The 27,833-nt window shown below is 53.8% G+C and overlaps 6 protein-coding genes across 6 annotated transcripts; 3 read left to right on the top strand and 3 right to left on the bottom strand.

The window, feature by feature from the left end:
- Positions 1–1,990: 1,990 nt before the first annotated feature.
- J4E87_000620 (uncharacterized protein) lies at positions 1,991–2,713 on the bottom strand (the record flags this gene model as incomplete). Its single annotated transcript, XM_049372274.1, has 1 exon — positions 1,991–2,713. One exon carries the CDS (start codon positions 2,711–2,713, stop codon positions 1,991–1,993), a length of 723 nt encoding a protein of 240 aa, XP_049238408.1.
- Positions 2,714–3,279: 566 nt separating this feature from the next.
- On the top strand, positions 3,280–5,343 carry J4E87_000619 (uncharacterized protein; the record flags this gene model as incomplete). Its single annotated transcript, XM_049372273.1, has 2 exons — positions 3,280–4,052; positions 4,239–5,343. 2 exons carry the CDS (start codon positions 3,280–3,282, stop codon positions 5,341–5,343), a joined length of 1,878 nt encoding a protein of 625 aa, XP_049238407.1.
- Positions 5,344–6,636: 1,293 nt separating this feature from the next.
- Positions 6,637–8,332, bottom strand: J4E87_000618 (uncharacterized protein; the record flags this gene model as incomplete). Its single annotated transcript, XM_049372272.1, has 2 exons — positions 6,637–8,131; positions 8,181–8,332. The coding sequence occupies 2 exons, from the start codon at positions 8,330–8,332 to the stop codon at positions 6,637–6,639; spliced, it is 1,647 nt and encodes a 548-aa protein (XP_049238406.1).
- A 235-nt stretch (positions 8,333–8,567) lies between these two features.
- J4E87_000617 (uncharacterized protein) lies at positions 8,568–11,151 on the top strand (the record flags this gene model as incomplete). Its single annotated transcript, XM_049372271.1, is given in 3 exon segments — positions 8,568–8,667; positions 8,682–8,747; positions 8,795–11,151. 3 exon segments carry the CDS (start codon positions 8,568–8,570, stop codon positions 11,149–11,151), a joined length of 2,523 nt encoding a protein of 840 aa, XP_049238405.1.
- A 1,864-nt stretch (positions 11,152–13,015) lies between these two features.
- J4E87_000616 (uncharacterized protein) lies at positions 13,016–15,687 on the bottom strand (the record flags this gene model as incomplete). The annotated part of the gene is made up of 3 exons (XM_049372270.1): positions 13,016–13,290; positions 14,635–14,845; positions 15,436–15,687. 3 exons carry the CDS (start codon positions 15,685–15,687, stop codon positions 13,016–13,018), a joined length of 738 nt encoding a protein of 245 aa, XP_049238404.1.
- A 3,185-nt stretch (positions 15,688–18,872) lies between these two features.
- J4E87_000615 (uncharacterized protein) lies at positions 18,873–20,251 on the top strand (the record flags this gene model as incomplete). Its single annotated transcript, XM_049372269.1, has 2 exons — positions 18,873–19,324; positions 19,495–20,251. 2 exons carry the CDS (start codon positions 18,873–18,875, stop codon positions 20,249–20,251), a joined length of 1,209 nt encoding a protein of 402 aa, XP_049238403.1.
- Between the last annotated feature and the right edge of the window lie 7,582 nt (positions 20,252–27,833).

Here is a 27,833-nt window from a genome sequence, read left to right as displayed (position 1 = left end):
ACGAAGCTCGGGTCTGGGCTTGTATCAGCCGAGGCTGACCTGTCGGTGAGCCGCCCATGCAGGGCACTACATGCGTTCACGGGTAATACGCCACCTCATCGCTTGCATCGGCACCCACGCCGCAATATGATACATAGAGCACTAAGCGTACAGCCTAGCACTAGACAAGACAATGGTGGCCTGACGACACTAGAGTTCCGACCAATCCAATGGATCAGGAGATAAGCTTACAAGATCACCAACAACCTTTCAACACGCGCATTGAGACGTCAACAACTTAGCCAAAATCTTCCGCACAGCCTTGCCAAAGTCAATGAGCAACTGCCACAAAATGACGCCATCGCTCTGGACAGTGATTTGACTCTGGTCCGCTATCAACAGGGGCGAATCCTCCGCTATCGACTCAGCCTCGTCCCCACGCCATGCGACACCAGCTGGCCGGATCGTCTCGTTGCTATCAAATGACTCCACCATTCCGCTTTCATCGCTGAACATGTAGTCACAAGGCAGAATGGCTCCTAGAATCTTGTGAGCTTCTCAACGTTCCTCTCTCGGGTCCTGTACAACACACCTTCACGCCTCAATTTGACTCGAGCCTCATGCCACCGGTCCTCATCGATTAAGCATGGCGCATCGTACAAACAAGGCGATAATGAATTGGGGCTGAACGGCGAAGGTACGAACCGGCGGACGTGTTCCAAAGCTTGCGATGCCGTTTCGCCTTTGTAGAACATGCGTCGCTTAACTTGCGGCGCGACGAAGCGACCATCTGGCAAGTCGTACAGCAGGCGATACTGTTCTTCGACATCGAAATCGTCGAGGTCGTCGATATAATAGTCCGCGACGTAGCCGTGGGTAGTCATGGCGCTTCGGCTCATGGCGTGAGCGGTATATGCGTGGAATATGAGAACACACCCAGAGAGTCGAAGGAAGAGCCGTTGCTCATTAGCAACTCTCGATTGCATACAGTGAAGTAGGCATGTCGTTGAAGCATCTCCGTTGGTTCTCTGACGGCGTCAAACGGCACTCTGGCAAACTGCGCGCTGCGACGAACGGAAGACGAACGAGAGAAAGAAATAAGGACATGGTCTAAGTGCATCCGCAAACCTACGCGACTATTACCACCTCATACACGAAAAACACTAAGCAGGTCTGCGGACTACATTAAGACAGATACCTACAAATTAGGTGACCTAACGTTAACGTAGGCTCTAGAGTATTTAGTCTTTTATTAGGTTAACGTGTTAACGTGTTACTATAATATTGTACCCCAGAACGTCACCCTCACACCTCCAACGCACTACCATCCAGCGTCACCCCCATCACCCCGACTCTCCTCCCAAACCTCACTAACCGCCGACTTATCTGGATGTGACTGCATCCTCGGCATCCCAACCGATTCCGTCTCAACATAATACCCCCCTTCCTCCTCAAACTCAAGAAGGTACCTCCCATTAACAGGCCCAAATTGCGTGGATGTCCATATTCTCTTGAACGTTGCACTGGGTCTTTTGAGTGGGAATTCGCCTAGAGGGAGGCATGTCTGTTCGGACACATCCGAAAGCCATTTTTCGATTCGTGGTCGAGTGGCCATTGTTTTGTATGCGACGAGCATGCGGAAGCTGTTTGCTTCTTCGAGGATTTGTGTTGTGGTGGTTTGCTGGCTATCGGAGGAGGAGGTTGAGGAGCTGGTTTCTGACGCCATCTTGGGGTTTGAGGAGTACAGAGGGTTTGCGCGGCGTGTGTGGTGTGGTGTTCAGATACGCCTAGCGACTACTTAGGGTTTGTAGTAGTGTATGTGATGATATGTGCAGCCTTTGTATGCTTTTGGAGGTGCTAAACGTGTTCGATTTAGATGTGGTGAAGACTTTGTAGTTATGAGAAGAATTTTGGTGTTTGAGAGTAAAACAGCGAGAAAGGACCATATTTATGAAATTCCTGTCTCTCAAACTTCGGTTACCACGCGACCGACCCATACACAACGAGCCACTCACAACTTTCCCAAAGCTTTGAACGCGAGCCGAATTTCCTTCCTATAGAAATCTTCGGCAATGTAATACCTCTCCCCTCTCAAAATTTCCTTCACTCGCTTAGGCTTTGCCCGTAACTCCACACGCCTCTCTACTGCCTCGTATTTCTCATCTTTCTCTCTGCCTGCACCGGAGCTATCGGTGACGATAGCTACGATCTTAATCACTGCAGGCTTGTCCGGAAATGTGAGCTCTTCCGCCTCGATACCGACTTGAGTATTTCGCAGGATATCCGCGCCGGAGTACTCGATTACGCCAGGCGCGGACGTGAAGTAGCTGCCAATACAGCTGCCGAAGTAGTTTATAGCCCTGTTCAAGAGGGAAGACAGACGACGCGGAGATGACGGGAGTGATTCCGCATGCGTTGGCGAGGAAGAGCTGTTCGCTGATTCCAGTATTGGCGCTGAGTCTAGATGGAACTCAGGTGGGTCGGCAAGGTCTGCGAGGGGATTTGGGCTGGGTGGCGTTGGTGCAGCCCAGGGTGCGCGTTCGTGCCATATACCTTCATCGATATCTGCGGCCGCATCTCCACTAGTCTCAAATCCTTCCATGTCGTTTGATGGTGTGCGGTCGTTGTCTTTAGCCTCAGCGGCATGAAGTGGTGATGCGGTCACATCATCGTAATCCGGAATGATAGCTTCCATGTCCGTCGTCAACTCAGCCAAGTGTTTCGTGCGATCCATGAATGGTGATTGTGCGGGAAGCGCGCTCGTTCCTGAGTAAACTCCGGGGCCCACGAGTGGGTGCCTTTTTGGCGGTGACTGGTCTGCTTCATCCATGGTTGAGATGGCTGAATGCCGATGAAACGCGGCTCATGCGTTTGGGAAAAGCTCGAGGAACCTTGGAAGCCGCGCTTTGGCGTTGTAGGACTGTGCTGTGCAGTTGCAAATGTGGTGAATGAGACTCGATGGAAGTTAAACTCAAACTTCTAAGAGTGAAGGGCGCGCATGAAGAAAGTCGCGGCCCAAAATGAAAATAGCATGTGAACGAGGAGTGGTGAATGTCTCATAACTAGAGACACACCGGGAGTGCAGTATACAACATTCCAGCTATCCGATTGTCGTGGCAGATGCGTCACAACACCTATTCCTGGGTCAACATACACACAACTACTGAACTGCTGGCAGATTGTGACACATATACTATGTTCGCTCGCTCATTCATGCTCAGGTAGTGGTCGATACATAAGTCTAGAAATCTCGTATTGCCAGAAATCTCAACCGCTGCAACCACGACTCACGACGCCAATATGTCAGACTCACCAAGAACTCCAGATGCACTCAAGAAAGCACCCCTCAGTAATCCTCGATTACAAATCCCTCGCCCCGTGTTTCAACGCGAGACTACCGCCGTTGACCCCTCGGAGTGGCAAGCTTACACACCAAAGACTTCGCATGGGTTCATAGCCATGCATACCTCCACACCTGAAGAGTCGCATCAAAACAGGAATGACGGGAAGCCTACACCAGTCAAGGATTACTTCTCAGTGCCAAAGCAGAAGCATAATCCTATCCTTTCTCCTAACCCTGCGCCATACGAACCGCATGGCTTTTTGCCACTTTGTTCCGTTGCGGCCGTTGAAGTCGACGCGACGGATTACTTCGGGCTCTCAGACAAGACTATCGAAAGTACTGTCGAGAAAAGCTGCAATGTTCCGGATATGGCGAAGGACGTCGAGTGCGATGATGCTCTGCATACGAGCCGGCGCTCGCTGGGCGAGGCTGCGCATCCATCGGGAGAGCAGTATGACGAGCGCGATGTCGTGCCCAAGCCAGAAGAAGAAAAAGGTACTGAAAAGGAACCTGGGGTCGAATTGCGCGGTGGCAGTGGCGAGGAACTTTGCGACGGAGACAAAGAGGCGGTCGATCATTCACCTGCAGGGGATGTGCCTGACCCAAAGGACCATAGACGAGAAGTCGAAGCTAACCCACCGATCGCTTCATCGCGCACCGACGTAGCCCTGGAAGATCATATCGAAGAACGTGATCCTGTTTCGGTGCTCAATAGAGCGCTCGAACAGATGTTACAAGAAGTCGCAACCGTTTGTAATATGGCATTAGACATGCACATGGCCAGCAACGCTCCTGCCAGCCCAGAAGAGACGCTCGACAACACTACAAAATGTGACGACGCCGAAACGACACCACAGTCGCCAACAGATAGATCTGAGGCTTCTGAGAGCGCTCATGCGGCATGACTACATGATAGTCCAGAATACGACGAGACCAAGCCAGTATCCACAGAGATGAGCGCTGCGAACATGGATGAGACCACTGATTCAGATACTCAGAAACCATTTCCAGTAATCCGCCGAAAGCTCAGAAAGAACTGGAAGAGACTAGCGCCGCTCGAAGGTCACACTGGAAGACTATTTGACACGATGCAGCATACAGACAACAGAACGCTAATCGCACTGAAGTCCGGCTTCACAGTCGACATCGTGAATGCCGATACCAAGAAATCATACGTCCGCAACGTTCCGCTTCGCATGCTATGGCATTTCTGCGGCGCCTCCGTCCTCGATCGCTTCATACCAGACCGAGACGGGCGCCCTGACCTGTTGAAGATACCTGTAGACGAAGCCGAGAAATCTGGAGTCGCAAGAGTAATGCGGTACATGCGTCGCGCGTGCAAAGCAGCCAGCGTGCGACCCACAGGTGAGCTGCGCGTACCACCCAGTCTGGCCGCCGGTATCGAGACGATCCGAGCCTGCCGTGTATTTGGTTTGCACGCTGATGCCGACAGGATCGAAGATGTAATTATAGATGAGTGGATAGGCAACGAAGCTTGGTATATGACCGACGAGCACGTCGAGCTGATCTGGGATGGGTATCACGGTAGTCTTCGCGACACCGTTTTCGGGGATGTAATAGTCTGGTTTGTATTAACAGAAGTGCAAGATAAGTCGCATCCTCTCGCTGAGGAAATACGGTGGATGCTGGAGCAAGACGAGTACGAGACGTTGAAGGCAAGGGTTACGGAGGAGGTACAGAGGAAGATGTGGAGACTGGAGGATCATGATCAGTTCTTGGGAAGATGTAGTTGGGAGAGGGCGGAGGGGATGCGCAAGGAGGTGGAGCGTACCGATTGTCTATCGCAAGGTCATCCTCGGCGACCCTTCCCGATATCCGACACAGAGCAGACTACCTTCCATCACGGAACCAGCGCAAAAGCTCTTGGCATCGAGATGATGCAAGCGGGAGCGTGGGATGGCGGAGGCATCGGGGTCTTTCCAGATTTTCCAGTCCAATCTCCTGAGCTGACGAGGGCTGGAGCTGACACCCCTGTCCCGCATTCGCTTGGTCGATATTGATGTGAGCTTTTGGTATCATGGGCGGGCCAAAACTTCGAGACTCGCTGGTCGTTTTGCGTTTTGTGTTTGACCGACGTTAGTTTCTTAGCTAGTATCAATATGCTCGTGTTACATCTTCAATGCCAGCTAATGGAACTGTGCGATTGTGTGAAGATGCGGTCCAAGAGATGTCCTCTACATCTTGCGAGGCAGGCTGATATGAGACAGAAAGACGAAGTGTGAGCTTGCTGTGCGCGTGGCAGCTCAGTTCCCGTGATTTTGATAGGGTTGAGATGATGTTGGAAGTCGCGGAAAGATGCGGCTACCTCCCTAGGTAGATAGTAGTCCAAGCGGTGACGTCACATGTGTGCGAAACCACCACCAGGGCAACACCCAGCCCGTCCATGTCACTGTAATGCGATACCACCTAGACGACCCTCCAAGATATCGACAAAACCTACAGCTACTACATCCCAATCTCGAGCCTTGCGCCCTTCAAACCCCCTGACCATTCCTCTCCTCATCCATATACTTCTGCAACACCTCCAAAGCTCTTGCTTCGAACAGCCTCCGCAGATGTCGCCGGCCTGTCTCCATTACCAAAGGAGTATCCGAATTCAACTCTTCAAAATCAAGATTCACAACGATAGTCATTGTTGCACGCGCAGTGGGCACCAGTGAGTCAGGCAGTCGTCCAAAGCCGCAACCACTTACATCGAGCATATAGTTACTGTTCGACGGGTCGCTGCTTCGATGCAATTGTCCGTCTAGGCCACGTCGGTAGAATGTTCGCTCTGAGGAAGAGTTTGCGAAGTTGTTAGCGAGAGGGATGTAATTATCGTGTGCAAGCCCATTGGGCCGAGTTTGCAGTAGACCATCGCTTGGAGTTGCAGGAGGTGCGTTGAGTTCGGCGTTGTCGATTGGTTGCTGCGTCGGGAAAGCTGTGTTGCTTATATCCATATCTGATCTTTGGTCAGGTTTGCGAACAGGGCGAAGTCGTTGGAGGGGTACGCTGCTTGGATAGTAAGCGCAGGTCTGCGTCTTATAGATGATGTACGATGTGAGTGATCACGCATGATGATCTCTTAGTCACGAGAGCCCGGATCATTGTGATGTGTCTTGGGGATACGGCAGATAAAGCATGTGACCCCTTGGAAGTGTGGGAGTGAACTGATGACAGCTATCAGTAACTGAGAAAGTATCGCCAGTGTCGAGCTCCGGTAGATACTAAAAGTTCGATGTTCGTATGAATCGGCGACGTTCTATGGGGGTATATTTGTTAAAAGATGCTGGCGCCTCGGAGCCTTCAACAGGTCATGTAAAATCGTAGACCACTAACGCCTGACTGCCCTCGCTCTTCTCTCTCAGCACGATGACGTTCTGCTCGTCGAAGCCGACCCAACCACGACTGACGGAAGAGTCGTCAAAGCCTTGGTCAAGCGCAAACCGTAAGCCCACTTGCTGCCCCGAGTCGTCGTCCTGGGTGTACTCTTCACTGGCTTTGGATGGCTGTACACGAACGCTTAACTGTCCGTTTCTTGAGCGCTTGCGGTTCGCGGAGGAGTTCATCCCGCCCTCTAGATCCCATACCCGGAGCTCGTCCCCTCGTCTGCTCACGGACACAGCCTTGCCGCGCATACCGACATGGGCGCCGGATATCGAAGACGTGTGACCCCATAGGCGGTTGCCGGAGCTGATCGATAGTGCTTGCGATGTGGATCGGACGAGGTAGAGTGATAGTGTGTTATCGGGATGCGCGACGAGGAGATACGGATGAGAGTACGACATGGAGGTAGGTTTCGATCTGCTCGGCCCGCTCGGTGCTAAGGCTTCGTCGGCGCGATCTGGTAAAGGCGATGACGAGCGTGCTGAAGAAGAGGCCGCGCGGTATGTAGAGAGCGTAAATGAGTGTTCATCCGCCGCAGCTGCCAACCGTGACTCGATTAGGTCGCCTTTGTGTGAGAGTATGAGCTCCTGCACACCGACAGTCCAGCCGGATAGGTACGTCGGCAGCGAGTATGCGATCGCGGCGGTCATTGTATGTGCTGTTGTGCGCAGCGATAACGAGACAGGTGGCCATGCAGTGTTCGATCGTAGGGAGTATAGCAGCTTCGGTGCCTCTAATAGCCCGAACGTGCCAGGCACCTCTTCAAAAGCGTATAATGAGAGGAGGTGGTCTTCGGTCATCGTGAGGAGATAAGACGATGAGTATGCGAGAGCCGACAGCATTCCGTTTGTTGATGGCGGATGAGTGAAGACATTCGTGAACTTCTTGCGATTCGTTCTAAGTGCGTAAATGGAGAACGAGCCGTCTTCAAAGCCTATGACGACTCGCTCCATGCCATCGTCCGTGTTCGAGGCATCTATGGCCATGGATATCGGCAACCGAGCCATATCTGTTTCACCAGAGAGTTCCGTGGATGCCAGTAGCTCCCTATCATTCTTCGAGTCCCACGCTCGCAGGCCTGACATGGAGTCGGCAGCATAGATGATGCTGTTGGACATCATGACGAGCAGCGGTGGGTCTGGAGGCCGTTCAGCGACCACAATCTCACTGACGGCGCATTGTCCCTGGGTCCAGTTATGCCGTAAACGGTATTGCTGCTTCCAGTTCGTTTGTGTTCCATCTTTGACTAAGTAGCCGTCTTCGAGCCATTTCGATAACCGCGAGGAGTAGTGTAGCCGATTCGGGTTGGCAGGGCCTCTGATGCCTGGTATGCGCGACGCTCGAGGGAGGACGAATGTGCGATAGTAAGCGGCTTTCCATAATTCCGAATCGACCGAAAGGCGACTGAGCTTCTTTGATACCCTGTAACAGTTAGCGAATGTCGCGATTCAACGAAGATGACGTTACCTACCTTTGGCATACTAATAGCGAGGGTACGGGCACGAAAGACAGTATGCGCACAAGCAACTCCTCGCTCAATCGAGAGAGTTTGTCGGGATGTAAAAGCCGCTGTACTTTGGCTGGATGCTCGCCGTCATCATCGCCATCGTGTGCGCGCTTCATAATACCTGGCTATGGCTGTCGTGTCGGCGGCGAATGCGCCTCGGGATGTCGGAATGGTACCATGTCTTATCGCTATCGCAGAGTGTCTGTGCGTACGCGTGACTGCGCGCTCCACTAGCGCGCATCTTTCGCAATTGCCGCCTATGTAATGCTGCAGCCTGTTCAGGAAACACGCGAACATCAAGTCATCTCTTGTCATACCTGTCGTTTTCATGCCTTGTCGGACTGGTCCAATATGGCGGAGTTTTCAGCCTGGGTAGAGCAGAACAAAGGGCTCTGGACGCGAGTGTACGATGAGGTCATCAAGCCTGACCTAGAGAAGGAATGGAAGACGAGTACGTATGGCCAGTTAACGCGTCGATCTTTGCTAAGAATCAATCAGGAGAAGAGAAACATCAGAAGGAGCTAGATCAAAGTACGCGTTTTGTCTTATTCATCGAGTTACATACTGACCTGCTGCAGAGGAGGAGAACCAACAAATACTGTTCCAACATCTGAATGACGAGATTCTGAAATCAGCGCGTCTTGCCAAGGAGAACGAGCACCTGAAAGAACAGCTCGAAACTAGGGGGCCAGTCGACCAGCATGTCTCTGAACTTGATGCACCAAGTGCGTCCGACGATTATCGCCACCTCGCTACCGAGAATGAGCAGTTGAAGCAACGACTCGCGGCTCTACAAGAGGCCGCTGCACCATTACCAGATCACGGGGTTGCAAACGAGGCTACCGAAGAAGAGTATCACGATCTTGCTGCCCGGTTTAGCGACTTGACTAAGAAGTACCGGGACATGTCTCAACAAGTCAAGTATCTCCAGAAGAAGAACGCCAACGTCATGCAAAAGAACAGGGATATGAAAGAGAGCGTGCGCGCATGGCAAGAGTACGCAGATCGGCAAGCAGTGAAACAAAAGTCGAAGAGCGAGGCCAGAGACGGGGCCGACAAGTCACACATGGCGACTGCTCACCTTCTTCCCGAGGAACGGCCTCATGTTCCTTCCAGTCCAGTTTCACTGGCCACTGTACGAACTCCCGGATCCATCGCTAATCCGGATCGCTCCTCTCCTGCTTCCATGGCCCCGCTTCCGCGTTCAGTTCTAGGGACGACGAGTCGGTTGGCGTCTCCGACTACGGTCAGCGGCGAGGAACCTCGGAGCCCCACCACAACCGTCACTCCAAAGGCTAGCGCTCTATCGGGGAATGTGCAGCTACAGCAGCATCAAGAACACAATGGCGGTGTCTCTTCGCACGTCCAGCGCATAATTTCAGAGGATGAAGGCCATCGTTCAGCGATTCCAAGCTCTAGTCAAACAACAGTGGATGAGCAGGCCGAGCCGCGGAGCATATTTGAACAGGCTATGGAAGCTGAAGATGACGATGATTTCCCCGAATTTGTTTCCGAGAGGTCACTAAAGCGCAAACGAGGCCAGCCGTCAAAATCCAGATTCGAGATATACGCAGATCACTCGTCAGATGGCACGCCAATAAAGCCCCATCGCGTGAAAGAAGAGCCTCGCAGTAGTCCTCCGCTTCCTGCCTTCAACATGACTCGGAATGAGACGATGGATCTGGACGATCCTGCGCCCCATGGGATCAAGACTCCTCGTCATCCCCGGACACGAATCTTGCATGACACAGATCCCGTGGAAACGCCTCATCAGCAAAGGCGTAACAGCGCGCCACTTACGCAGGCCGTTAAGAACGAGAACCTGGATGATACTGATCTGCATGACATGTATGATCAGATGCTCGAGCCTCAAGCACTCACGAGCATCGAAGCGCGAGCCTTTAGTGAGCCGAATGAACCCACGCAAGTAGGAGACGCTGTGTTGAGATCCCTCGATCCCAACGTGGTGAGCAGTGCGTCTGAAGAGCCTCCTATGAAACGTTCACGGCAAATTCAAGGGTATCAACAAGACAAGCATTCTTTCCTTGCAGAGTCGGGCGAGGCACTACCTGCGAATAAACGTAAGCCGAGGCTGCCGCCCCACCTTGCTCGAGCGCAGATGAACCAAAGATTGCAAGCATTGAAGACGCCTCAAACGCCAGGAAAGGCATCACCGAAGACCCCAAAGTCAGGATCGGTAAAGATCAAAACCGAGCAAAACCCGACCCCTCCCGCAAGCTCCTCACGTACTACCGAGACACGTTCCGTCAGTAAGGGTGCGCGCAGCTCAAAGTCAAAGCCTCGCGCGAGCCCTCGTGAGGATCCGACACCTGACGGCCCTATATGGACCATGAGAGCTCCCGAGACCCGCTCTAGTGCTCACAAAAGTCGTGCATCTCCATTAAAAGATCAGGTTCGCCTCCGAGATAAGCCAGTCGGCGAGCTCAGCGTCAAGGACTTCAAGCCAAACCCTGAATACAACCAGGGCTTCAGCTACGCATTCTCCGAGACTGTGCGCAAGCGAGGAGATCGCATGTGTCTTCCAGGCTGCACTAACCCGCAATGTTGCGGCTCAACTTTTCGAGCTTTTGCGGAGGCACAAGGACCTCTCAGTCCGTCGGAAGAGGAGGCTTTACTCGAGGACTATCTGGGCGATGCATACAGCAACATGCAGCTCACGCAGATGTCATCCGAAGAGCGGCAAGAGCTTGTTCTCCAAGCTCGGACGAAGAAGATGGCGAAAGAGTCAGGGAAGCATCGCGAAGCCTACGAGCGACGAAGAACGCCGCCAGGGTTCTGGCGCGTTGACTTTCCCACGACACAGGAACAGCAGGAGGACAGGGAACGTGCAAAGGAACAAGAGAAGGCGATAGTACAAGAGCGCTGGTTGGACGCACACAGGAGAGGTGGGAAGTGGATCTTTAGAGATGAGTAGGTTGTTAGTAAGACGCGTTGTGAGTGGATGTGGGAAGGACCTCCGCGCTACGATATCCGTGGTACGAGGCCATTGCAACCAGAGGTGTTGCAAGCACCATAGTATTATACGGAATATTATCCATGGGTAGGACCAGCCGCAAAGTGCAGTGATTTCAAGCATTGTGAGTATAAAACATATCCCTTCTCTAAACTACGTTCCTAGTCCAAACCACCTCTTCACGACTTTCACCTAGGGTTCAAACAAACTCTTCAAGACTTTCACCTATCCCACCACATTCCACCACACCAAAACTCTCCCACCCACCAAGAGACCAAGACAAACGCTCCTCATATCCATCACAATGAGCCTCCCCACACGCTCACACTTCCTCGCCCACAACATCACACCCACCACCCCGGACGACACCTCCTGCGCAATCTGCAAAGAAGACTACAACACCACCACCGGCCACCCCGCAGTAACCTTCTCCAACACCACAAGCTGCAACCACATCTTCTGCGAACCCTGCATCGTTGCGTGGTTGAGCGCCAAGGGGACAAATACCTGCCCCTTGTGCAGACAAGAGCTTTTTGTTTTGGATGACGGGGAGGGGAGCGTGGAGTATGAGGGGGATAGGGAGTTTGAGGGGTTTGGTGAGGAAGAGGAGGATGAGGATGGGGATGTTGAGTATTATTTTGCGGGGGGAGGGGTGTGGGATGGGGAGGAGGGAGAAGAAGATGAAGATGATGAGGAAGATGACGATGAATTTCCATTTGAAGAGGAATCTGAATCCGAAGGTAGAGATGGAACTGGATACATCCCACTATCCTACCTCTACCGCAACACCCTCCTTCCTTTCCAAACCACCCCCTTGGAGACACACCAACTCCACCAAACAATCTGGCACAAGATCTGGAACCTATCATCTACATACCGCACCGCAGTCACACAAGCGGTCGAGCAAGCGAAGCGGGACGACAAACCCTCTCCTAATTGGGACCATGCCAGTTTCAGCAGGCACCTCCCCACAACAACTACTATGGTGGCTTCTCTTGTTGAAGCTGTTTTGGCTCATACGGGGACAGATCTCTCGGGGAGGCTGACAGCGGAGATGCTGGGAAGGTTGGAGGGGGTGTTGAAGATTGCTTTGGAGGAGCTGCTTGAGCGGGTTCACGAGGCGGGGGGGTGGGAGGATGAGATGCTTGTGCCGGACTTTGAGGGGGGGTGGAAGGCTGAGTGGTGTCGAGAGAGGTTGTGTTTGCTTTTGGGGTTGGCGTCGCCGCTTGAGACGGCGGAGTAGTAGGCATAGTGTGATACTTGTATGGGGTCTAGAGGTTAGTCAAGGCAGTGTGTACTCTAACATGCCTTTTTGTACTTCACCTTGTGATTAAAACGCTGCTATGTAGACTGCAGGCTTTGTGATACGAATTGGTTTGTAAAGAACTGTGCGATTTGTATAGTCTAGCCTTAGCTATGTTTCTTACATTAACAAAGAACGAGCTTACTGTAGTCGTTACATGCACAATCTCGCGACGATGAGGACGTGGAAAAGTACGATACTTGCGGGGCACAACAGACTCACATCCGTCGTGTGGACTGCCTATAATCTGATTTTTGCTAGCTTATGACTATCTAATTGGTGTTTTCGGGGGAGAGATGATGATAACAAGCAGTCACTGTGACGGTTGTAGACGATCACGGTACAAGGCCGGTCTCGTCATTGTATTCGGAGGCGGAGTCAGCTTGAACCTACATGTGTAGTTTGAAGTCAATTCCATTCCACCACCCAGGCTGCCACGTGGCCGCTTACCCTGATCCCCCCTCTCGATCACCGTGGTTCTCCGATATACTTGTCCTGTCATCCCCCTATTCGGAGTTCCGATCACAGCTCCTCCAGATCCTCATCCCCCATGTCGAGGGCGGGGAAATCGCCGGCCTCGCAGCGTTCAGGTCGCACAAAGACGCCGTAATTGCTGGCGCACTCAAAGTATCGCTTGCCCTTGACGCTGCCATCGTTCTTGCCTGTCGGTTCGTCGAGGGTGACGCCGATCCAGACGCCTATACCCGGTATCTCAGGGACAAGGCCAATATAGGAGATGGTTCCCCGACGCGCATCTGACTCGGGTAGGAGGCGAACACGACCGTTTACAGAAAGGCCTAATAAGGGTTTTGCGTTAGTTGAATCGATTCGCTTCGCAAGTATACATGCGGTAAAGGAGACCAAAGTGTGAGTATGAATGCAGCCAGGATAATCGTACGAGATCAGCTCCGTTCGCTGTTCAGTGGAGCCCAACCTATCGAACCCTCGTATCCGTCCATGGTTTGGGCAAAGACAGGAGGTATACGCGAAAGCGAGCAAAAGAAGCAAACCTATGCCCAGGCGGAACGGAACAGGTAAGTGGACAACAACGTCCCGACGGCCGGGCGGGCAGTTTGGCAACTAGCATCGCGTATGCGCGGAAACCCAAGATCATTGCACGCCTAACCGGTCGCTCATGCACACCGATCACATCTTACTCGAGATGTGGTGGCAACAGCGAGGCTCAAGCGGGGAAGGCGGCCTGATTGTTCGAGACAGATGCAGGCGCTGCCCAATGCAATGCTATAGCGAGGCAGTGATGCGCGAATATCGAGGCGTGGTGCGGCGTTGGATCCATCACCACAAATCTCCAACACATCCTTCGGGGATAATGGCATTCAGCGGAGTAAACGATGCGTAACGTGCTGATGTGTTTTGGAAAGCAAGGAAAATTGCGGGCCGCGCCATCCGAGGATCTGGTGCCCTAAACCACCCTGACGATCTCGCTCGGGCGAGCAGGAAGAGGGAGATTTCAGGAAATGGACCATGTCGTAGTCGAAGTGTATTACCGAGAGACTTGGTCGACGAATGAAGCTGGAGAATGGGGAGAATAATGAGGCTGGGTGGCAAGGAAGGCGTCGATCGCTTATTTTGAGAATTGAGTTTAGGGTTTCGGCGACTTGCACCCTTTGCCGCTGCCCGGTCCCTGCCAGAAACGGGTAACCTAGCGGAGCGACGACAGTCGTTGGAGGACGGCAACACTCGAAGCGATTTCCGAGTGTTAATCGGTTTACTATGGCATTTTGCCTAACGGATGTGCTTCCAGCGCCATACGCTCGGCTGTGGAGGTCTGGGCCAAGGGTTGGATGCAGGGGGCCGAAAAGGGTAGTCGTGTATGACGGGTTTGGCCAGAGGATACTCGATATGCGAGATTGCCTTGCCTGTCGCTCAGATGTCCTTGTCGGAGGGTAATGACAGGCTGAGACATAGTGAATCCTGTTATGATGAGGCGGCAACCTTGGAGGCATGCAGCAGTCCGGTTTGGGAAGAGTTTGAAGCATCCCCGGTTTGCACGTTGGAACGACATGGATGACTACAAGGCTGCAATGCGATGGTTGATGTCCGGGTTCCGGCGTTCGCTCTGCCGCGCAAACGTACGGCTCAACGGTGTGGGTGAAACATGCGGGAGATATACGGCTTACCTCGTTCCTCTACCTCCCGTTCTGAGGCGCGGATCTTTTGCTGCTCGATGCTGGGAGCATCGGGGTCAAAACGACCCAGCTTTTGCGCCTTCTTCCATGCAAGTACGCTGTCGGTCCGATGCTCGTACTCAGCAGCGGGCATTTCGTACTTCTCAACGGACGACAGGTCGGTGAAGTCCGTCCTCGCACCCGGCGGACGAGTGTCAACGACCTAGGCATGGCTGTCAGCTCGGGAGCATGTTTGCGAGGATTCATTTGCTCGGGGATGTCAGTTGAGATTGCTCTAGCAAGGTGGCCGGTACAAGGGGTGATTCATGAGGCCATGTAAGGCATTGGAGTAGGGCCGAAGCGCCGAAAAAGAAATGGCAAGACAGCAGCGAAAGGCTATCCGGTATTGCGAAAGTTTATGTTGTCGGTATTGAATGCCGAGTGCCAGCAGCGTCCCGGCGTGCCCAACGCTTGCAGACGATCTGGTAACTCAGATGAAACGAAGGATGGCTTCCGCGCGGATCGCGTGCCAAGGCGCAGCAATTGGGAAGAGAGGGGCAGTGCGGGGCATGCGAATATGCAGGCATGACCTGACTGGAGCGCGCAGCCTCAACGTCGGACCTGACAACGAATGGGGCAGTCGAGGAGAGCGACGCATGAAACTGCTAGGCGTGGGTGTAGAGTAGATACAAGGAAGTAGAGAGGCGAGCCGGGGTGGCAGAGATGTGGCAGCTCGCGAGAGGACGGCAGCGTCGACACAGCCAGGACAGGGCTGCGGCGCGCGTGCAATGAGAAAGCAGAAGAAGCACTTACGGTTATCTCCGCATACGGCTGCAGCGGAAAGGCAGCAAGACGCGTCTGTTCCTCGTCGGCGGCCGTGAGGGCGACGGCATCCTGAGAGCCCACGCGCAGCGACAGCTGTTGACTGCTGGCGGGCACACCGGTGATGGGCTCCAGGCGGGCCTTGAGCTGCGCAACAGACCACGACGGCGATATACGGCGCTCTGAGGACGAATTGGGAGAGCTAATGAGAAGCGGCACGTCTGCCGCGCTCTGGAGTGACATGGCGAGCGAGGGGCAGAGCCGAGGTGCACTAGAGGGGTAATGTATGTATATAGAAGGACTCTGCGCTGTTGGTGGTGGTGATGGTGTACGGTTGACAGGTGACCCGCTCCGTATGCGGGATGGTTACGAGTGGTGTAGGGCCGAAGAAAAGCATTGGAGAGGGTTGCGCAGGGCCGCATCGAGTATCCTAAGCGATGCCAAGGCCGTGGTTGTCAACCACAGTGAATGTCTCAGGACACGGCGAACCGCGACGAACGGCCACACCCACGCACCCCACGCGCTCTCACATTGCAAGATGCGTGGGACAGTATCTACCCACGCCGTGCGCTGGCATCGTTCGCGCGTGGGCGGTTATTTCTGATGATCTTCGTCGAGGGAAGGCCTGCTCCGGGTCGAGCTGCCTCATCCAACTAATGCAAAACCATGCGCTCGTCAGCCAAGACGTGGTGATTGCACTTGATCAGATGCAGATGTCGGTACTCGACGGCTGTCTGCGGGCGCCTGCCAGCACCCCATCATAGCAGCCAGCGTCAACGAGACAAGTCATTTCCTCCAATGCCTCCAATACCTCCAACTAACTCCAACTGGGTCCCTCACCGCTCTTGTATGCGATGTATGCAATGCACGCGTCTGTAAATATAGAGTGCTGCGCCTTATAGATTCATGTAGAGGCTGTGGCACCTGCAAGACAGCTGCAAGGCGACCGAGAGGACCAAGCAGACAAAGACCCCCAAAGCGGCAGATAGAGGCGATAGAGGCAGACTCAACCAGACCGACCAGACTGACCAGGGCTGCGGAAGTGCAGTTCGCATGCCGTCGGCGCGGTGAGATTGTGTGCTCGTCTGGTCTGTGGGGAGTCTTTTGATCCTTCAATCACTCAGCAGGCCGTGGGCGCCGCCGAGGAAAGGCCCTTTGCCCTAGCGCTGGCCAGCGCACGGGGATGGTTCATGGCTAATGCACCTGCATGTCGGCTCCCACTGGCCCAAGGGCCTGCTATATCCAACCTCATTCAAAACATCCATCCAGTTCGGCCTCTCCTCACCGCCTCATGCGCATCATCGCGCGCCCTGGTCCCGTGATGCAATCTGCCACGCCGATGACATGGCAGGGCGGCGCCTCCTCGTAGCTTCACATAACGTGGCTCGCGAACACGAAGACAACACAGCAGCACCGCCCCTCACGTGCGCGCACAACATCGTCGCATAAACACCAGCCTGCCAACATCGTGTCCATCGTGCTAGCCGTGCCATTCGTGTTGCTGCCATGGCGCGCGCTAGACGTCACGCCCACGGCCGCCGGCAGTTCACCGCAGTTCACCGCTCCTCTTGCGCATGCTGCGACGCTGCTAGATCGCCGCCCACAGTGGGGTTCTTGACCGGACACATGAACGCAGGAATTGCAAAGGTGGAGCCCGTCTTGAACGTTGTCGACGTTGGCGTGAACACATCACCACCTGCACCGCCTTAATGAAGTCAGCCGTTCGCAAGGCTTCGGTAGCGACGCTTCTGGCGTCAGATAGCCGGAGCAGGGCGAGCATGCTGCAGATCTTCCATGTCATCGCGCTTGTGCTCTTCCGAACCATCAGCGAATCCCTGAGACTGTTCACCGCTCATCATAATCCTTGATTCGTTGCCTCAAGCACTGAAAACACGCTCCAGCCGCTTCCTCGACGATCGTGAACGCGGCCCTGCTACCTGCAAACGCCGCAGCCCCGTCTTGGGCGCATTGAGGCCTGACGGAAAGGAGGGCAGCAAATGACGCCCAGTACACCACGCCGGCGAAGCCAATATCAAACCGCAGTAATGCAAATGCACCGGAGTCGTCTCCCACGTCAAAGACTGCGAGTAGGTTGCTGATAGCTACCACCACATCGTGACCTCCGTGACCTCCCCAAGTGGGGGACACGTCATCGCAGTACTCACCACGCAAGAACGGGTGTCGTGCTTTTTGTGTCAAGCTAACGCTGCCAATTTGGCCTGTCCTTTTCTTTTTGGTCTCGCTAAAATCTCCGGCAGACATGCTTCCTTAGATCGGATCAGCTGTGGTACGCAAGTGGTCTGTGGGTCGTTAATGTGGCGCGCCGCCAGCACGAGTCGCCAAAGCGTTAAGCGCAGAGGTAGTGGGTGTCAAGTCAGAAACGCAAAGGGTACATCCTGATCCCAAGCCCCCGGATCCCTACCGCGGCGGACGATGAGGCGGCGCCAGCCCAGGGCTTCAAGGGATGCCTGCTATTAGTATTACAGTCGCACGCTAACTCTCTCTACTGACACATCCATGCTCACTCCCTCAGACCCTACCTACCTTTGCTCCTACCAGTCTGTATCCACCACTCCCCTACGCTACTCCTCTACCTTCTCGACCTGAAAAGTCAGTGGCTAAGCACGCCCGTCATTCATCAGACCGAGTGGTTGGCCTGTTTCACCCCCTGCTCCGAAAGCCCCGGCCCATAGCCCAAATAGCTCGAGTCGATCGACCACTTAGAGCGTGAATCATCCAAAGTACCTCGCAACTGGCTACTTGGGTCATCGTCGGCACATTTAGTCTATCCGAACCTCATCACCTTACCACTGTCCTCTCCTGTTCATCCTCATACACAGCTACCCATAACACGTTTCGCCTCCCTGTTGTTGTTTACCAACTTCACCTGCACATCAACACCCACCCTCCACGGATACAACCTCAGTTTCTGCCTTGCCTTTGCCCAACGCCACATCTGGGCTGATCAAACGACGGTTTCCTGTCAATCATCTGCGAGGCTACCTTACGACAACGCCCGACCTGATCGGTACACATCCAACTTATAGATAGCCATCTATCTGCTGTACTCCACACCTTACAGCCGCCTACCCCAACACCGCTACTGACTGACCGACTGTACATCTTTCGGCAACTTGAGCTTTCCAAGGACGCAGGTCTCTTGACAACTTTCTCCATTTTATGGGCTGGCTAGAAGCTAGTCCCTCACCGTCATCCTGGATATCAACCTCCTCCTCGAGCCTCGCGCTCGGGGCTCAGAGTCACCTGCGAGCAAGAAGAGCACCATATCAAATGTGTCCCACTCGACAGGAGCGACCAGAGGATACACAACCGCACCTTCAGCATACACACAGTCACCTTCGCAAAGAGCGTCGCCGGCGTATGCCTCAGGACCACCCGCATACCCAGGCCCCCCGCACTACGCGCCAATGTCTGCATACCAACAGGCACCAACATCAGCACCTCAAGGACCCGGATCAATGCTAGGAGGACCTGTTCTACCTGCCATCTCCGAACTTCACCGCCACGCTGAACCCGCACCGCTCCCACACTTTCGCCCGCTTTACTCCGGCCCACATGGACCTTCCCCACCCCGTCACCCGCAAAATACTAATGGCTCCCCCCCTTCAACACTCAAGCGACAGGCATCTCAAACCCCGCTCCCCGACGAAAGTCCGGCCAAGAAACAGTCCAAATGGACACCAGAGGAGGACAATCTGACCATCGAGCTGCGGGGTCAGGGAATGAAGTGGGACGACATTGCGAAACGACTACCCGGAAGAAGCTCCATTTCCTGCCGACTACGATACCAGAACTACCTCGAGAAGCGAGCTATTTGGGACGAGGAGAAGAAAAACAAGCTCGCAAGACTCTACGCTCGGTATGTACCACTCGACAAATCCGGATGGCCAGACTTCTCCATCTTGGTCATCCGTTCCTTCGTTTTGAGCCCACCTCTTTGGTTTCAGATCTACCCCAGCCCACTCTGCCGCACGCGTATGCGACGCATTTCCGCGCACTCTACCCAAAATCAATACTGACTCTTCTTAGATTCAAGGACCAAATGTGGCAGAAGGTCGCTACCGAGATGGGCATTCCCTGGCGGTCCGCCGAATCGATGCACTGGCAGCTGGGGGAGCAGGAGATGAGCGCGCGTGCGAATGCGCCGGTGTTTCAGCTCCACCCATCTGCAACCGGCACAGGCATGAGCTCGCCATCGCAAGTGCCCGTTATACCAGCCTCTGCCCCGCATGGCTTCACGCCTGCCAACGCCCCTCAACTGATGCCAAACCCGCCGCCGATGCCGCCGCAGCTGCATCAGGTGCCCCCGCCCATGCCCCAAGGTCCGATGCACGGCTACCACCAGCGGACCGACAGCGGTTCCAGCGCAGGCGGACGCAGGAGGAGGAACAGCTCATTCAGTCGCAGGCGCGCAGACCCTCGCAACCGTTCCAGCGTGCCCCCTCAACTAGGCCAACCTCTTCCCCAGATTCAACCCCAGTCGGAAGAAGACCTGATCAGCGGAGCCAGGACAGCACCTGTACCCGGCATGCAGTCGATTATCAAGCAAGAGGGCAGCATCCCCAGCTACATGGAGGCGTACCATCAGAGGAGAAGGGAAGAAGAGGCTGCAGGCCCGTCACGAGCAGAGCACCACACACGGAGTGAGGGCATGAGGAGTCCCGACCGCATGTCGCAGCGCAGCGGAACCGGCAGCATCAAGAGCATGAAGCGCGAGGAAAGCGACCGGCCATCCCCACCCCAACCGTCGACACCTTACGAGCGACCCGCATCGGCAGTCGCATAGACACGTCTCGCAACTCGCATTATTCAACGATTTCTTTACTTGTAGTAGATGGGATATAGACATATTTCGGGATGCATGCATACACAAACATTCGGGCAGGAACCGTAATGAAGCGTGGGTATACCCAGGGGTTTCGGCGCAAACAAAGAGAGAAGGGTTCAGGAGTCACACGGGGTATACCACGAAAGCTTAGAATAGGGAACACCGCGCTGCAGAGCCTGGGATGAAGATCAACGCAGGGGCATTGTTCCGCACGACTGTGGCATTTAGCGTGGGTTGGTTGTCAACATCTTTTTTCGCATGGATATCAATCTTCTTTGGCATTCTGGTTTTTCTCGCATTTTGCTGAACATCATAGCGTTTGTTTCTCCCTCTAGACCCGCATTCTGTCCATTATCATGGTTGTTTTTTCCATGAACCTGTTTGTCACAGCACTGGTTTAGTGTGGTTCATTCGCATTTCTCTATATTCAGTCATCAATCTCAACACAAGCACACTCAGCGGCATAGCGTGGCGAGGATACCTTTACACCGATGTTTTCCCCCCTCTTAGATGTTACGTGTCGAACTACGTGTTCAACCAGCTAGTTTACGGCCTCGAAGTGTATCAAAGACTACGTTGGAAAGACTTTTTTTCGCGCTCGCCACCTGTACCCTGCAAGCCAGCATGGCCAGCACATTGTCATAGTAGTAGCAAGATTATAATACAACATGAACCAAACGGTTCCGTTCATCTCCGAGAAGCAAAACCCGCCCTCCATCCCTCCATCCCTCCCTAATTACGTTTCTTTCGGACCCTCCAAAGTTACCGTGTCCCTCAACATAGCAACAGGCCGTCCGGCATGACCCTGCACGTACGAGGTGTGTGGCGTGGCGGTGAACAGCAAACGAAATTCCCACCGCCGGGAAAACAACGTTCGTCTACCCCGGATCATCGTATGATGACGTAGCGGCCATGGGTGCCACACTTGCTCATGCCTGAGCAAAAGGTCGGTCAAACAGGTACCTACGTGGCCGACTCAGCGTGCGCGGAGCGCTGCGCTGTCACCGCTTCAGGGTGTGTTCAGCAAAGCTTAGCTCCAGTCGGAAATTTTTCGCCTCCTGGGTGGGTGGGGGAGTGTGGTGGCTGTCTCACGCAGTGTCTGTCTACTACACGTTCGCCAGGAGGGTGTGGTAAAGGTGCGTTGTTCACGATCATCACGTCTGTCTCCACTAGCACAGCCTCGTAGCCTCACTTTTGGGCCACGCGATTGGGCAACACGAGGGCGGCTTTGCATGAACTTGTCTTTAGAACGGTTCGCTGTCCTTGCATGGCGCTGCAATGCGTAAGTGTGTATGCAAACTATTTTAGGGCTTGGGCTGCTGGGTGTCGTGTCATCGGTTCTGCTGTGCAGGCAAGAGGGTGTTGCGCCCCGCAAAAAGCAGGCGGCGCACGTGATTGGCGGGCTGGCGTGTTTGAGGATGCCGTAGGGCTGCGTGGCTGCTAATCGATAAGCCTGGCCAAATCCCATCATTCCCATGGTTGCCGCCTTTGCCTGCAGTTAGTTGCCAAAGCTAATCGGCCTCGAATTGGTGCCTTGGGCGTAAACCAAACTTTGTTGTGTGCGCGCGCGCGCTCTCCGCTCCCGTCCCACTCGGAACACAAGGCTGAGATGGTGCTCGCACGTGCCCCAGCCCTCACGAACCGCTTTGAAACAGCCTAGTTCAACCCGCCCAAGGCACGCCCTCTCACCACCCAACCTGCCCAGTGCGTGCCTTTGCAGAAAAAAACCTTCCATGATGCTTCTAGAAGACCACGCCTAGTCCAAAGTCTATGCCCATGACATATTCCCCTTGCCGTCGCCGTCACGCCCACCCACCTACCCGCCAGTTCGTTCGCGCCAATATCCACGACATCGCATTCAGGCAGATTGTGTCATTCATCTACGTGCCGTCAGGCGAGTCGGCATAAAAAACCAAAACACGGCGCAATGCCGAACTAAAGCCAAAGCAGCGTGACCTGGCGCATGGGACGACAAACTCGAACCATGCAACATGACACAAACGGAACGGTAATAGGCAGACGAACCAAGACGGCGACCATGGGCACCGCTCCTTACGTTACTTTTTTCCCCGGGGCTCGGCCATGCGACGCAATAGGTGTTCGCATGATCGGGGAACGGATGGGTGAACTATTGTCAAACGGCCGAGCCGCTCCTCGGCGCTGCTCGTGTTGCGTTGCATAAACAAATCACGGCGCAAAAGAGGTTATGCATGAACAGTGTCGTTATTCTCGCGGGCACTGACCGGCGATCGCAGCCCTTCGAGAAGCCTTCCCGATGCGGCATGGAGGGCATGGGTAGTCGAGGGCCAAATCTCCCACCTGTTCGCCAAACGCGAATCATGGGCCGCTGACATGCCACCACTCGCACACGACTGTGCACATGACGACACCCTTTCACTTGACACATACACAGATCCACCCCAGGGCCTGCCACCACCCATCCCTTTCTGCGTTCAGTGCACACCAGGAGTGTGCGGCTAGGAGTGCCTGGCGTCGCCTTACCCGCGCGAACCTTCTCATCGGCTTTGCCACATCGTACGATAATTATGACATGTTGGTTCACATATCGTTGTCGCAGGATTACAACCATCCTGCATGTCTGGTTCTCTGATCGTCCGGGATCGCTGCCTTAGGCCGAAACAACTGACAAGGGCGAGCATGGCAATTGAATGGGTCACTCGCAGGAGCGAGAGAAAAAACCGTTCCGTGACATGTGTGTGGGCCAGGCACGTCCGCCGCTTGCATCAGGGCTGTTCCATGGAAACAGTGTCGAGGGCGCTGTCCCTTACTTCTTGCTGCCCACGCGTTTGGCGGCGAACTGGCTCCGCGTTCCATGTCATGCGACATGGGGGCTGGTCCTGAAGCAGGCTAAGCCGTGCGGGCGGGAAGACCAAAATCGAACGTCTCAAGAATGTTCTTTGCATCATCCCTTCCCACGTGCCATCTAATTTCGGCCTTTGGCTTGGAGCTTGCGAGCAGCGCGCGAACAGATGAGATTAGGCCGATCGGAGCCTTCTCCGTCGCCCGCCATGCGCACATTGACATTGCGATGTGGTCATGTCGTTATTTTGGGGATCGGAACCTTTCGCTCAATGTCATCATCCCTCGACGAGGCAGCTGAACAGACCTCGGGCTGCTGAGACAGGCGTCGTCTGTTCGCGCAAAGCTGCATGGGGCTTTCGTCAAAAGTAAAAAGCGAAATCGGCTCACATCAGCTCATACAGCAAGCCACCCAGCGCTCGTCGCCTCCTGCGTCAAAGAAGCAGCCCAATGCAAATAAACGTGCAAACACTGGCCAATCCATACAAACCCAACAAGCAAGTATTGCACTATAGTATTGTACATGCAGTAGTTAGATCTATAGTTTGGTTCAGCATCCGAAACCCACACATCGGCATCCGACACCAGATGCCCAACGGCTTTCCCACGGTGTGTCCCGCAACCGCATTCCCTCATCCGCAATGACAATGGAAATTATCACCGCGGCGAAATCGCGATTCCATGACGATCGCAAACCTGAGACATAGCGCCCAAGTGGGACGACGTGACACTCCGCACACCGCAGAATTTCGGTGCGATTATCTCGAGTCAGGAAGGGAAAGGGCAGACGAATGCGAGATTAGTGGCGCCGATCGAATAGTTCACGCCCTGTTCACCCAGACATGCTCGCCCGCCCCTCCATCCCCCCCAAAGGGGAAAATGAACGAACCGCAGCCCGCTAATGGAAGCACCAAGACTAAACAAGACCGATATTTTCTTTTGCTTTTTTGACAAAGCACGCGACAGGCGAGCGACTACACGATTCATGTTTTACATCTTTCGCGCGACCTGTCTGCTCAGCTGGTTTACTAAGGTCACAGTAAACCTTGGTCCTTTCGACCTCGGGCAGTTCTCCATCGCGCATTCGCTCCGGCATTCAAAGCCGACCGCAGACCGCGCGAGTTTGGTACTTTCGGCGTCGTTTTCGCCGGTCCCACACCGTTCCTGTGAGAGAATCGCGACTTGCACTAGGTTAATCCCTCGTCACGAGCAGCACTGAGGAAACATGATGAGACGACCAGGAATCAGCGCATCATTTCACCCACTCATCAAATCTGGAGTAGATTCCAGATTGGCAGGATAATGGGATGCCTTAAAAATCCGGTGCAGCTGTTTTGGGTTGTGCCCATACCTACCCCGCTTAATTAACAGAGTCCTGGGAATTAAGGCTCTCCGAACTTCTGCGACAAGTGACAGCTGCATCTGTGTGTAACTGGCCTATGGCACGACAGCGGACGAGGCGCATGTGAGGCTGAACAACAATATCATGTGATTGTGATTGTTTTAGGTATGCCGATTGGTTCTCGGTTGCGCGTTTGGAGATTGTTTTGAAACGTGGTGTCTCGTGGTTAACATTTCGACGAGACCAAAGCTTAGTGGGGTTGATGAGGTATGATGAGGTAGTTGGTGGGGTGATGATGAGGGAAAGAGATGGCAGGATGATGTTGATAGCTACGACCCAAACTGCCAAACACGACACAGATGCCATGGAGGCCTCAGGCTGGTCTGGCCAAGGTGTTGCAGCTGAACGCGACGAGCAAAGGAGCGGTGTCACGGACATTTCTTCCACACCTTCAATCTCTGTCAACGTTGCTGGTTCGAGGCGAGGTAACGGCGAGCTAGGCCTGCATCTTTTACTAACATCTAACATCGTTGCCCTTGCATTCCTCCTCCACCGTCTAGAACAGCATGAAACTCCATGGTTGTCTTTCGATACCGGCCGAGATATTTCCCTCCGGCGGGAAGGAAACAGAACGCAAATACTCTCTACTGTTAGCGAGATGGCGTAGTGCAAGGTACCACACCCGTGGTTGTGTGTATCCATCTTCACCGGACGTCACAAAGTCGTTTAGTTTGAAGTTCGGATGAAGGCTGGGTGGCGGCGCAAGGGTCTAGTCGGGACTGACTACACTACTACAGTGTTCTACACCGCTCCACACCGCTACAACAACAACAACCCGACTATACCAAGGCGAGAACTGGGCGAGAACTGTTTGTTGGATAAGTGGCTTTCTGTAGGTTTCCGGTATGGATTCTCGACCGGATTGTGGCAATGTACATAATGTCGGAGGCTGCGAAATCTTATTTTTGAGATGCAGATGGCAGATGGATGTTTTTACACCGCTTCTCACCGCTCGATATCGCCATGGCGAGGCTGTGTAGGAGTAGTGTATACAGGTGGAGATGACGGTAGTGGTAATGGTAGTGGTACTGTATCTTGAATGCAGGTCTCGGTACATCTATCATGGTAGCCGTAATCTACTAGGTGTAGGGGAGGCATGCATCTGAACTACCCATGAACGTTTCGCTTGTGGACTACACTACACTGTGTCCAGGGAAGATGGAGAGTGAGATGGAGAAAGGTAAGGTGGAGGTCGTACAACACATAGCTGGCACACCGCTTCCACACGCAGTTGGAGTTGGGTTTGAACGTGGCGAATATGTACTTCGATGAGATTCCATGCGTTACTGTGGATGTAGGAAGTTAGACCGTAGGGGCAGTGAGGACAACGCGTGATCAACTGGCATAGGTGTACCGCGTAGTCTCACTACGCGTAATATTGTAATGTTCCTACTTCATCATGATGTCTCCAAGAAGTACATCCCTTGAACATCAGCTCTGGTGTGGTTTTCTCCTCGTCCTCGTGTGCTAATTCCACATGCAGCAATCGGCAAGTACCTCAAAACGAGGCTGAAAGCTGATCACTTGCTCACGGTGTGACACGAAGTGCAATGGAACCCACATAGATGCATGGTGATATATACATTGGGGAAAGCTGACAGCCAGTCAATCTTGTGTAACAGCTGGCTGATTGGATGACATGACTTCGGCATACAAGCCGCGGGCTGAGTGATACAAGACGCCGATGGAGACGTAGATGCAGTGATAGATGCAGCTGCAAGAGGTACGGAATAGACCTGGTGAATGTAACGATGGGAGAGCTACATTAACGATATGAGTGTATGAGAACGAGGCTGAGGATGTTGGAGTGACTGGGGGAATGTCGACGTAGATTGATGACGAGATACCGAAGTGTCACTCCAACTCCACTGATATTGGTCGTGGTGTCTGCCAAACGATAGTGACTGAGGCCGGTGACGTAGGAGCCAGGCGATGAAGACACTTCTCCTTCGCCGTACGACATGTACTTTGCTTGCCTCCATCTAATGTACTCCAAGTAATGAAAGCCTAGGTTCCCGTTCCCTCGAGATCTTTTGCAGACTCAGTATGTAGTCCGTCACTGTCACGTCGTTGTACCACAATTCGCATCTACCCATCATCCGACACCTTCCCCTACTCATACTGATCTCCCTAGCCATGCCTACCCGCGCAACGGCAGCTCGCAGCACACCAAACCGCCAAAAACAAAGCAAGAGAACCCGGCAGATGAGCGGTGAACCAGCGTTCTCTTCTCTCATCTGTAGCGATAGATTGGCAGTGCGGGAAGCAGCAGTCCCTTCCGCGGAAGCAAATAATTCCGAATCGAGCGAACACGCATAATCAGATCCGCTGGAAGCATAGTTTGTAAGGACAAATCGACATATGTCATCATTCACATCCCTGACCATATCTCGACGCGTACTCGTACGAAGGCCCCGTCCAGATCTAGACACGATCACCTACACTCACGATATAGTATCCCCTCATCGTAGGCACCCGCGCTTCACCCGCTTCACCCGCTTGCCACAAACCCTCACGCTCACAATAACCCCGGCGCTTAATCGCTCGAAAGTATCGCCGGACAAACATCTGCAGCATGCGCCCCACTCACACCATCTCCACCATGGCGCGAACACGTCGACAAGCGCGAACATGCAGGGAAAAGAACAGAAGAAGATAGAAAGACCATCAAGGTTCTTTTGCATTGTGAGACCAAAAAAGAAGCTTCGTAAATCCCATGCTGCATGTAACGTTGACCGCTACATGAGACCGGATTTCGCACTCTCTCTTTCCATACATCTACACCGCTACTGATTCAAACATTGTATGCAATAGTCCAACAAAAACAGCGATGTGGCGAGATCTTCTCCATCATCATCATTCCGCCTCTTCGACGTGCAGTTCCCTCGCCTGAGCGAAGAACACACGAGCCGTCCCGCTGCCGATGTTCTTGATACTATAAGTATTGCCTATTGTGATTGACCACTCGTTAGCTGCGTGTGCTTTTGGACCAATGAGAGCGCGAGAAAGGGGTGTGAGCAAGGAAACAGCGGCAAAACGCGCGCCACGCGAGGAGATGGTTGGCTGACGGCCTCGAGGGCGGGGAAATTGACGAAACGAAAAGAAAGGACTGGGGTTGGAGAGCGCAAGCGGATCGGAAAGGCGGGTTTGTTGTGCTCTCTGTGTTTGTGGCGCGCCGTAACCGCGCTCTTCTCTCTTTCTCTTTGCCTGATGGCTTAGAGCAAGTTTGGTAACCGCCACAAGAGCAAGCGAACGACAATGCTGTGCACCGTCGGTTGGGCGAGGCTTTAGCGTCAATGGTTACACAGCATGCTGCAA

The sequence above is a fragment of the Alternaria ethzedia genome (assembly GCF_023757985.1).
Source record: "Alternaria ethzedia strain BMP 0044 chromosome Unknown scaffold_1, whole genome shotgun sequence".
Lineage (NCBI taxonomy): Eukaryota > Fungi > Ascomycota > Dothideomycetes > Pleosporales > Pleosporaceae > Alternaria > Alternaria ethzedia.
This window is presented reverse-complemented; position numbering and strand designations above follow the sequence as displayed.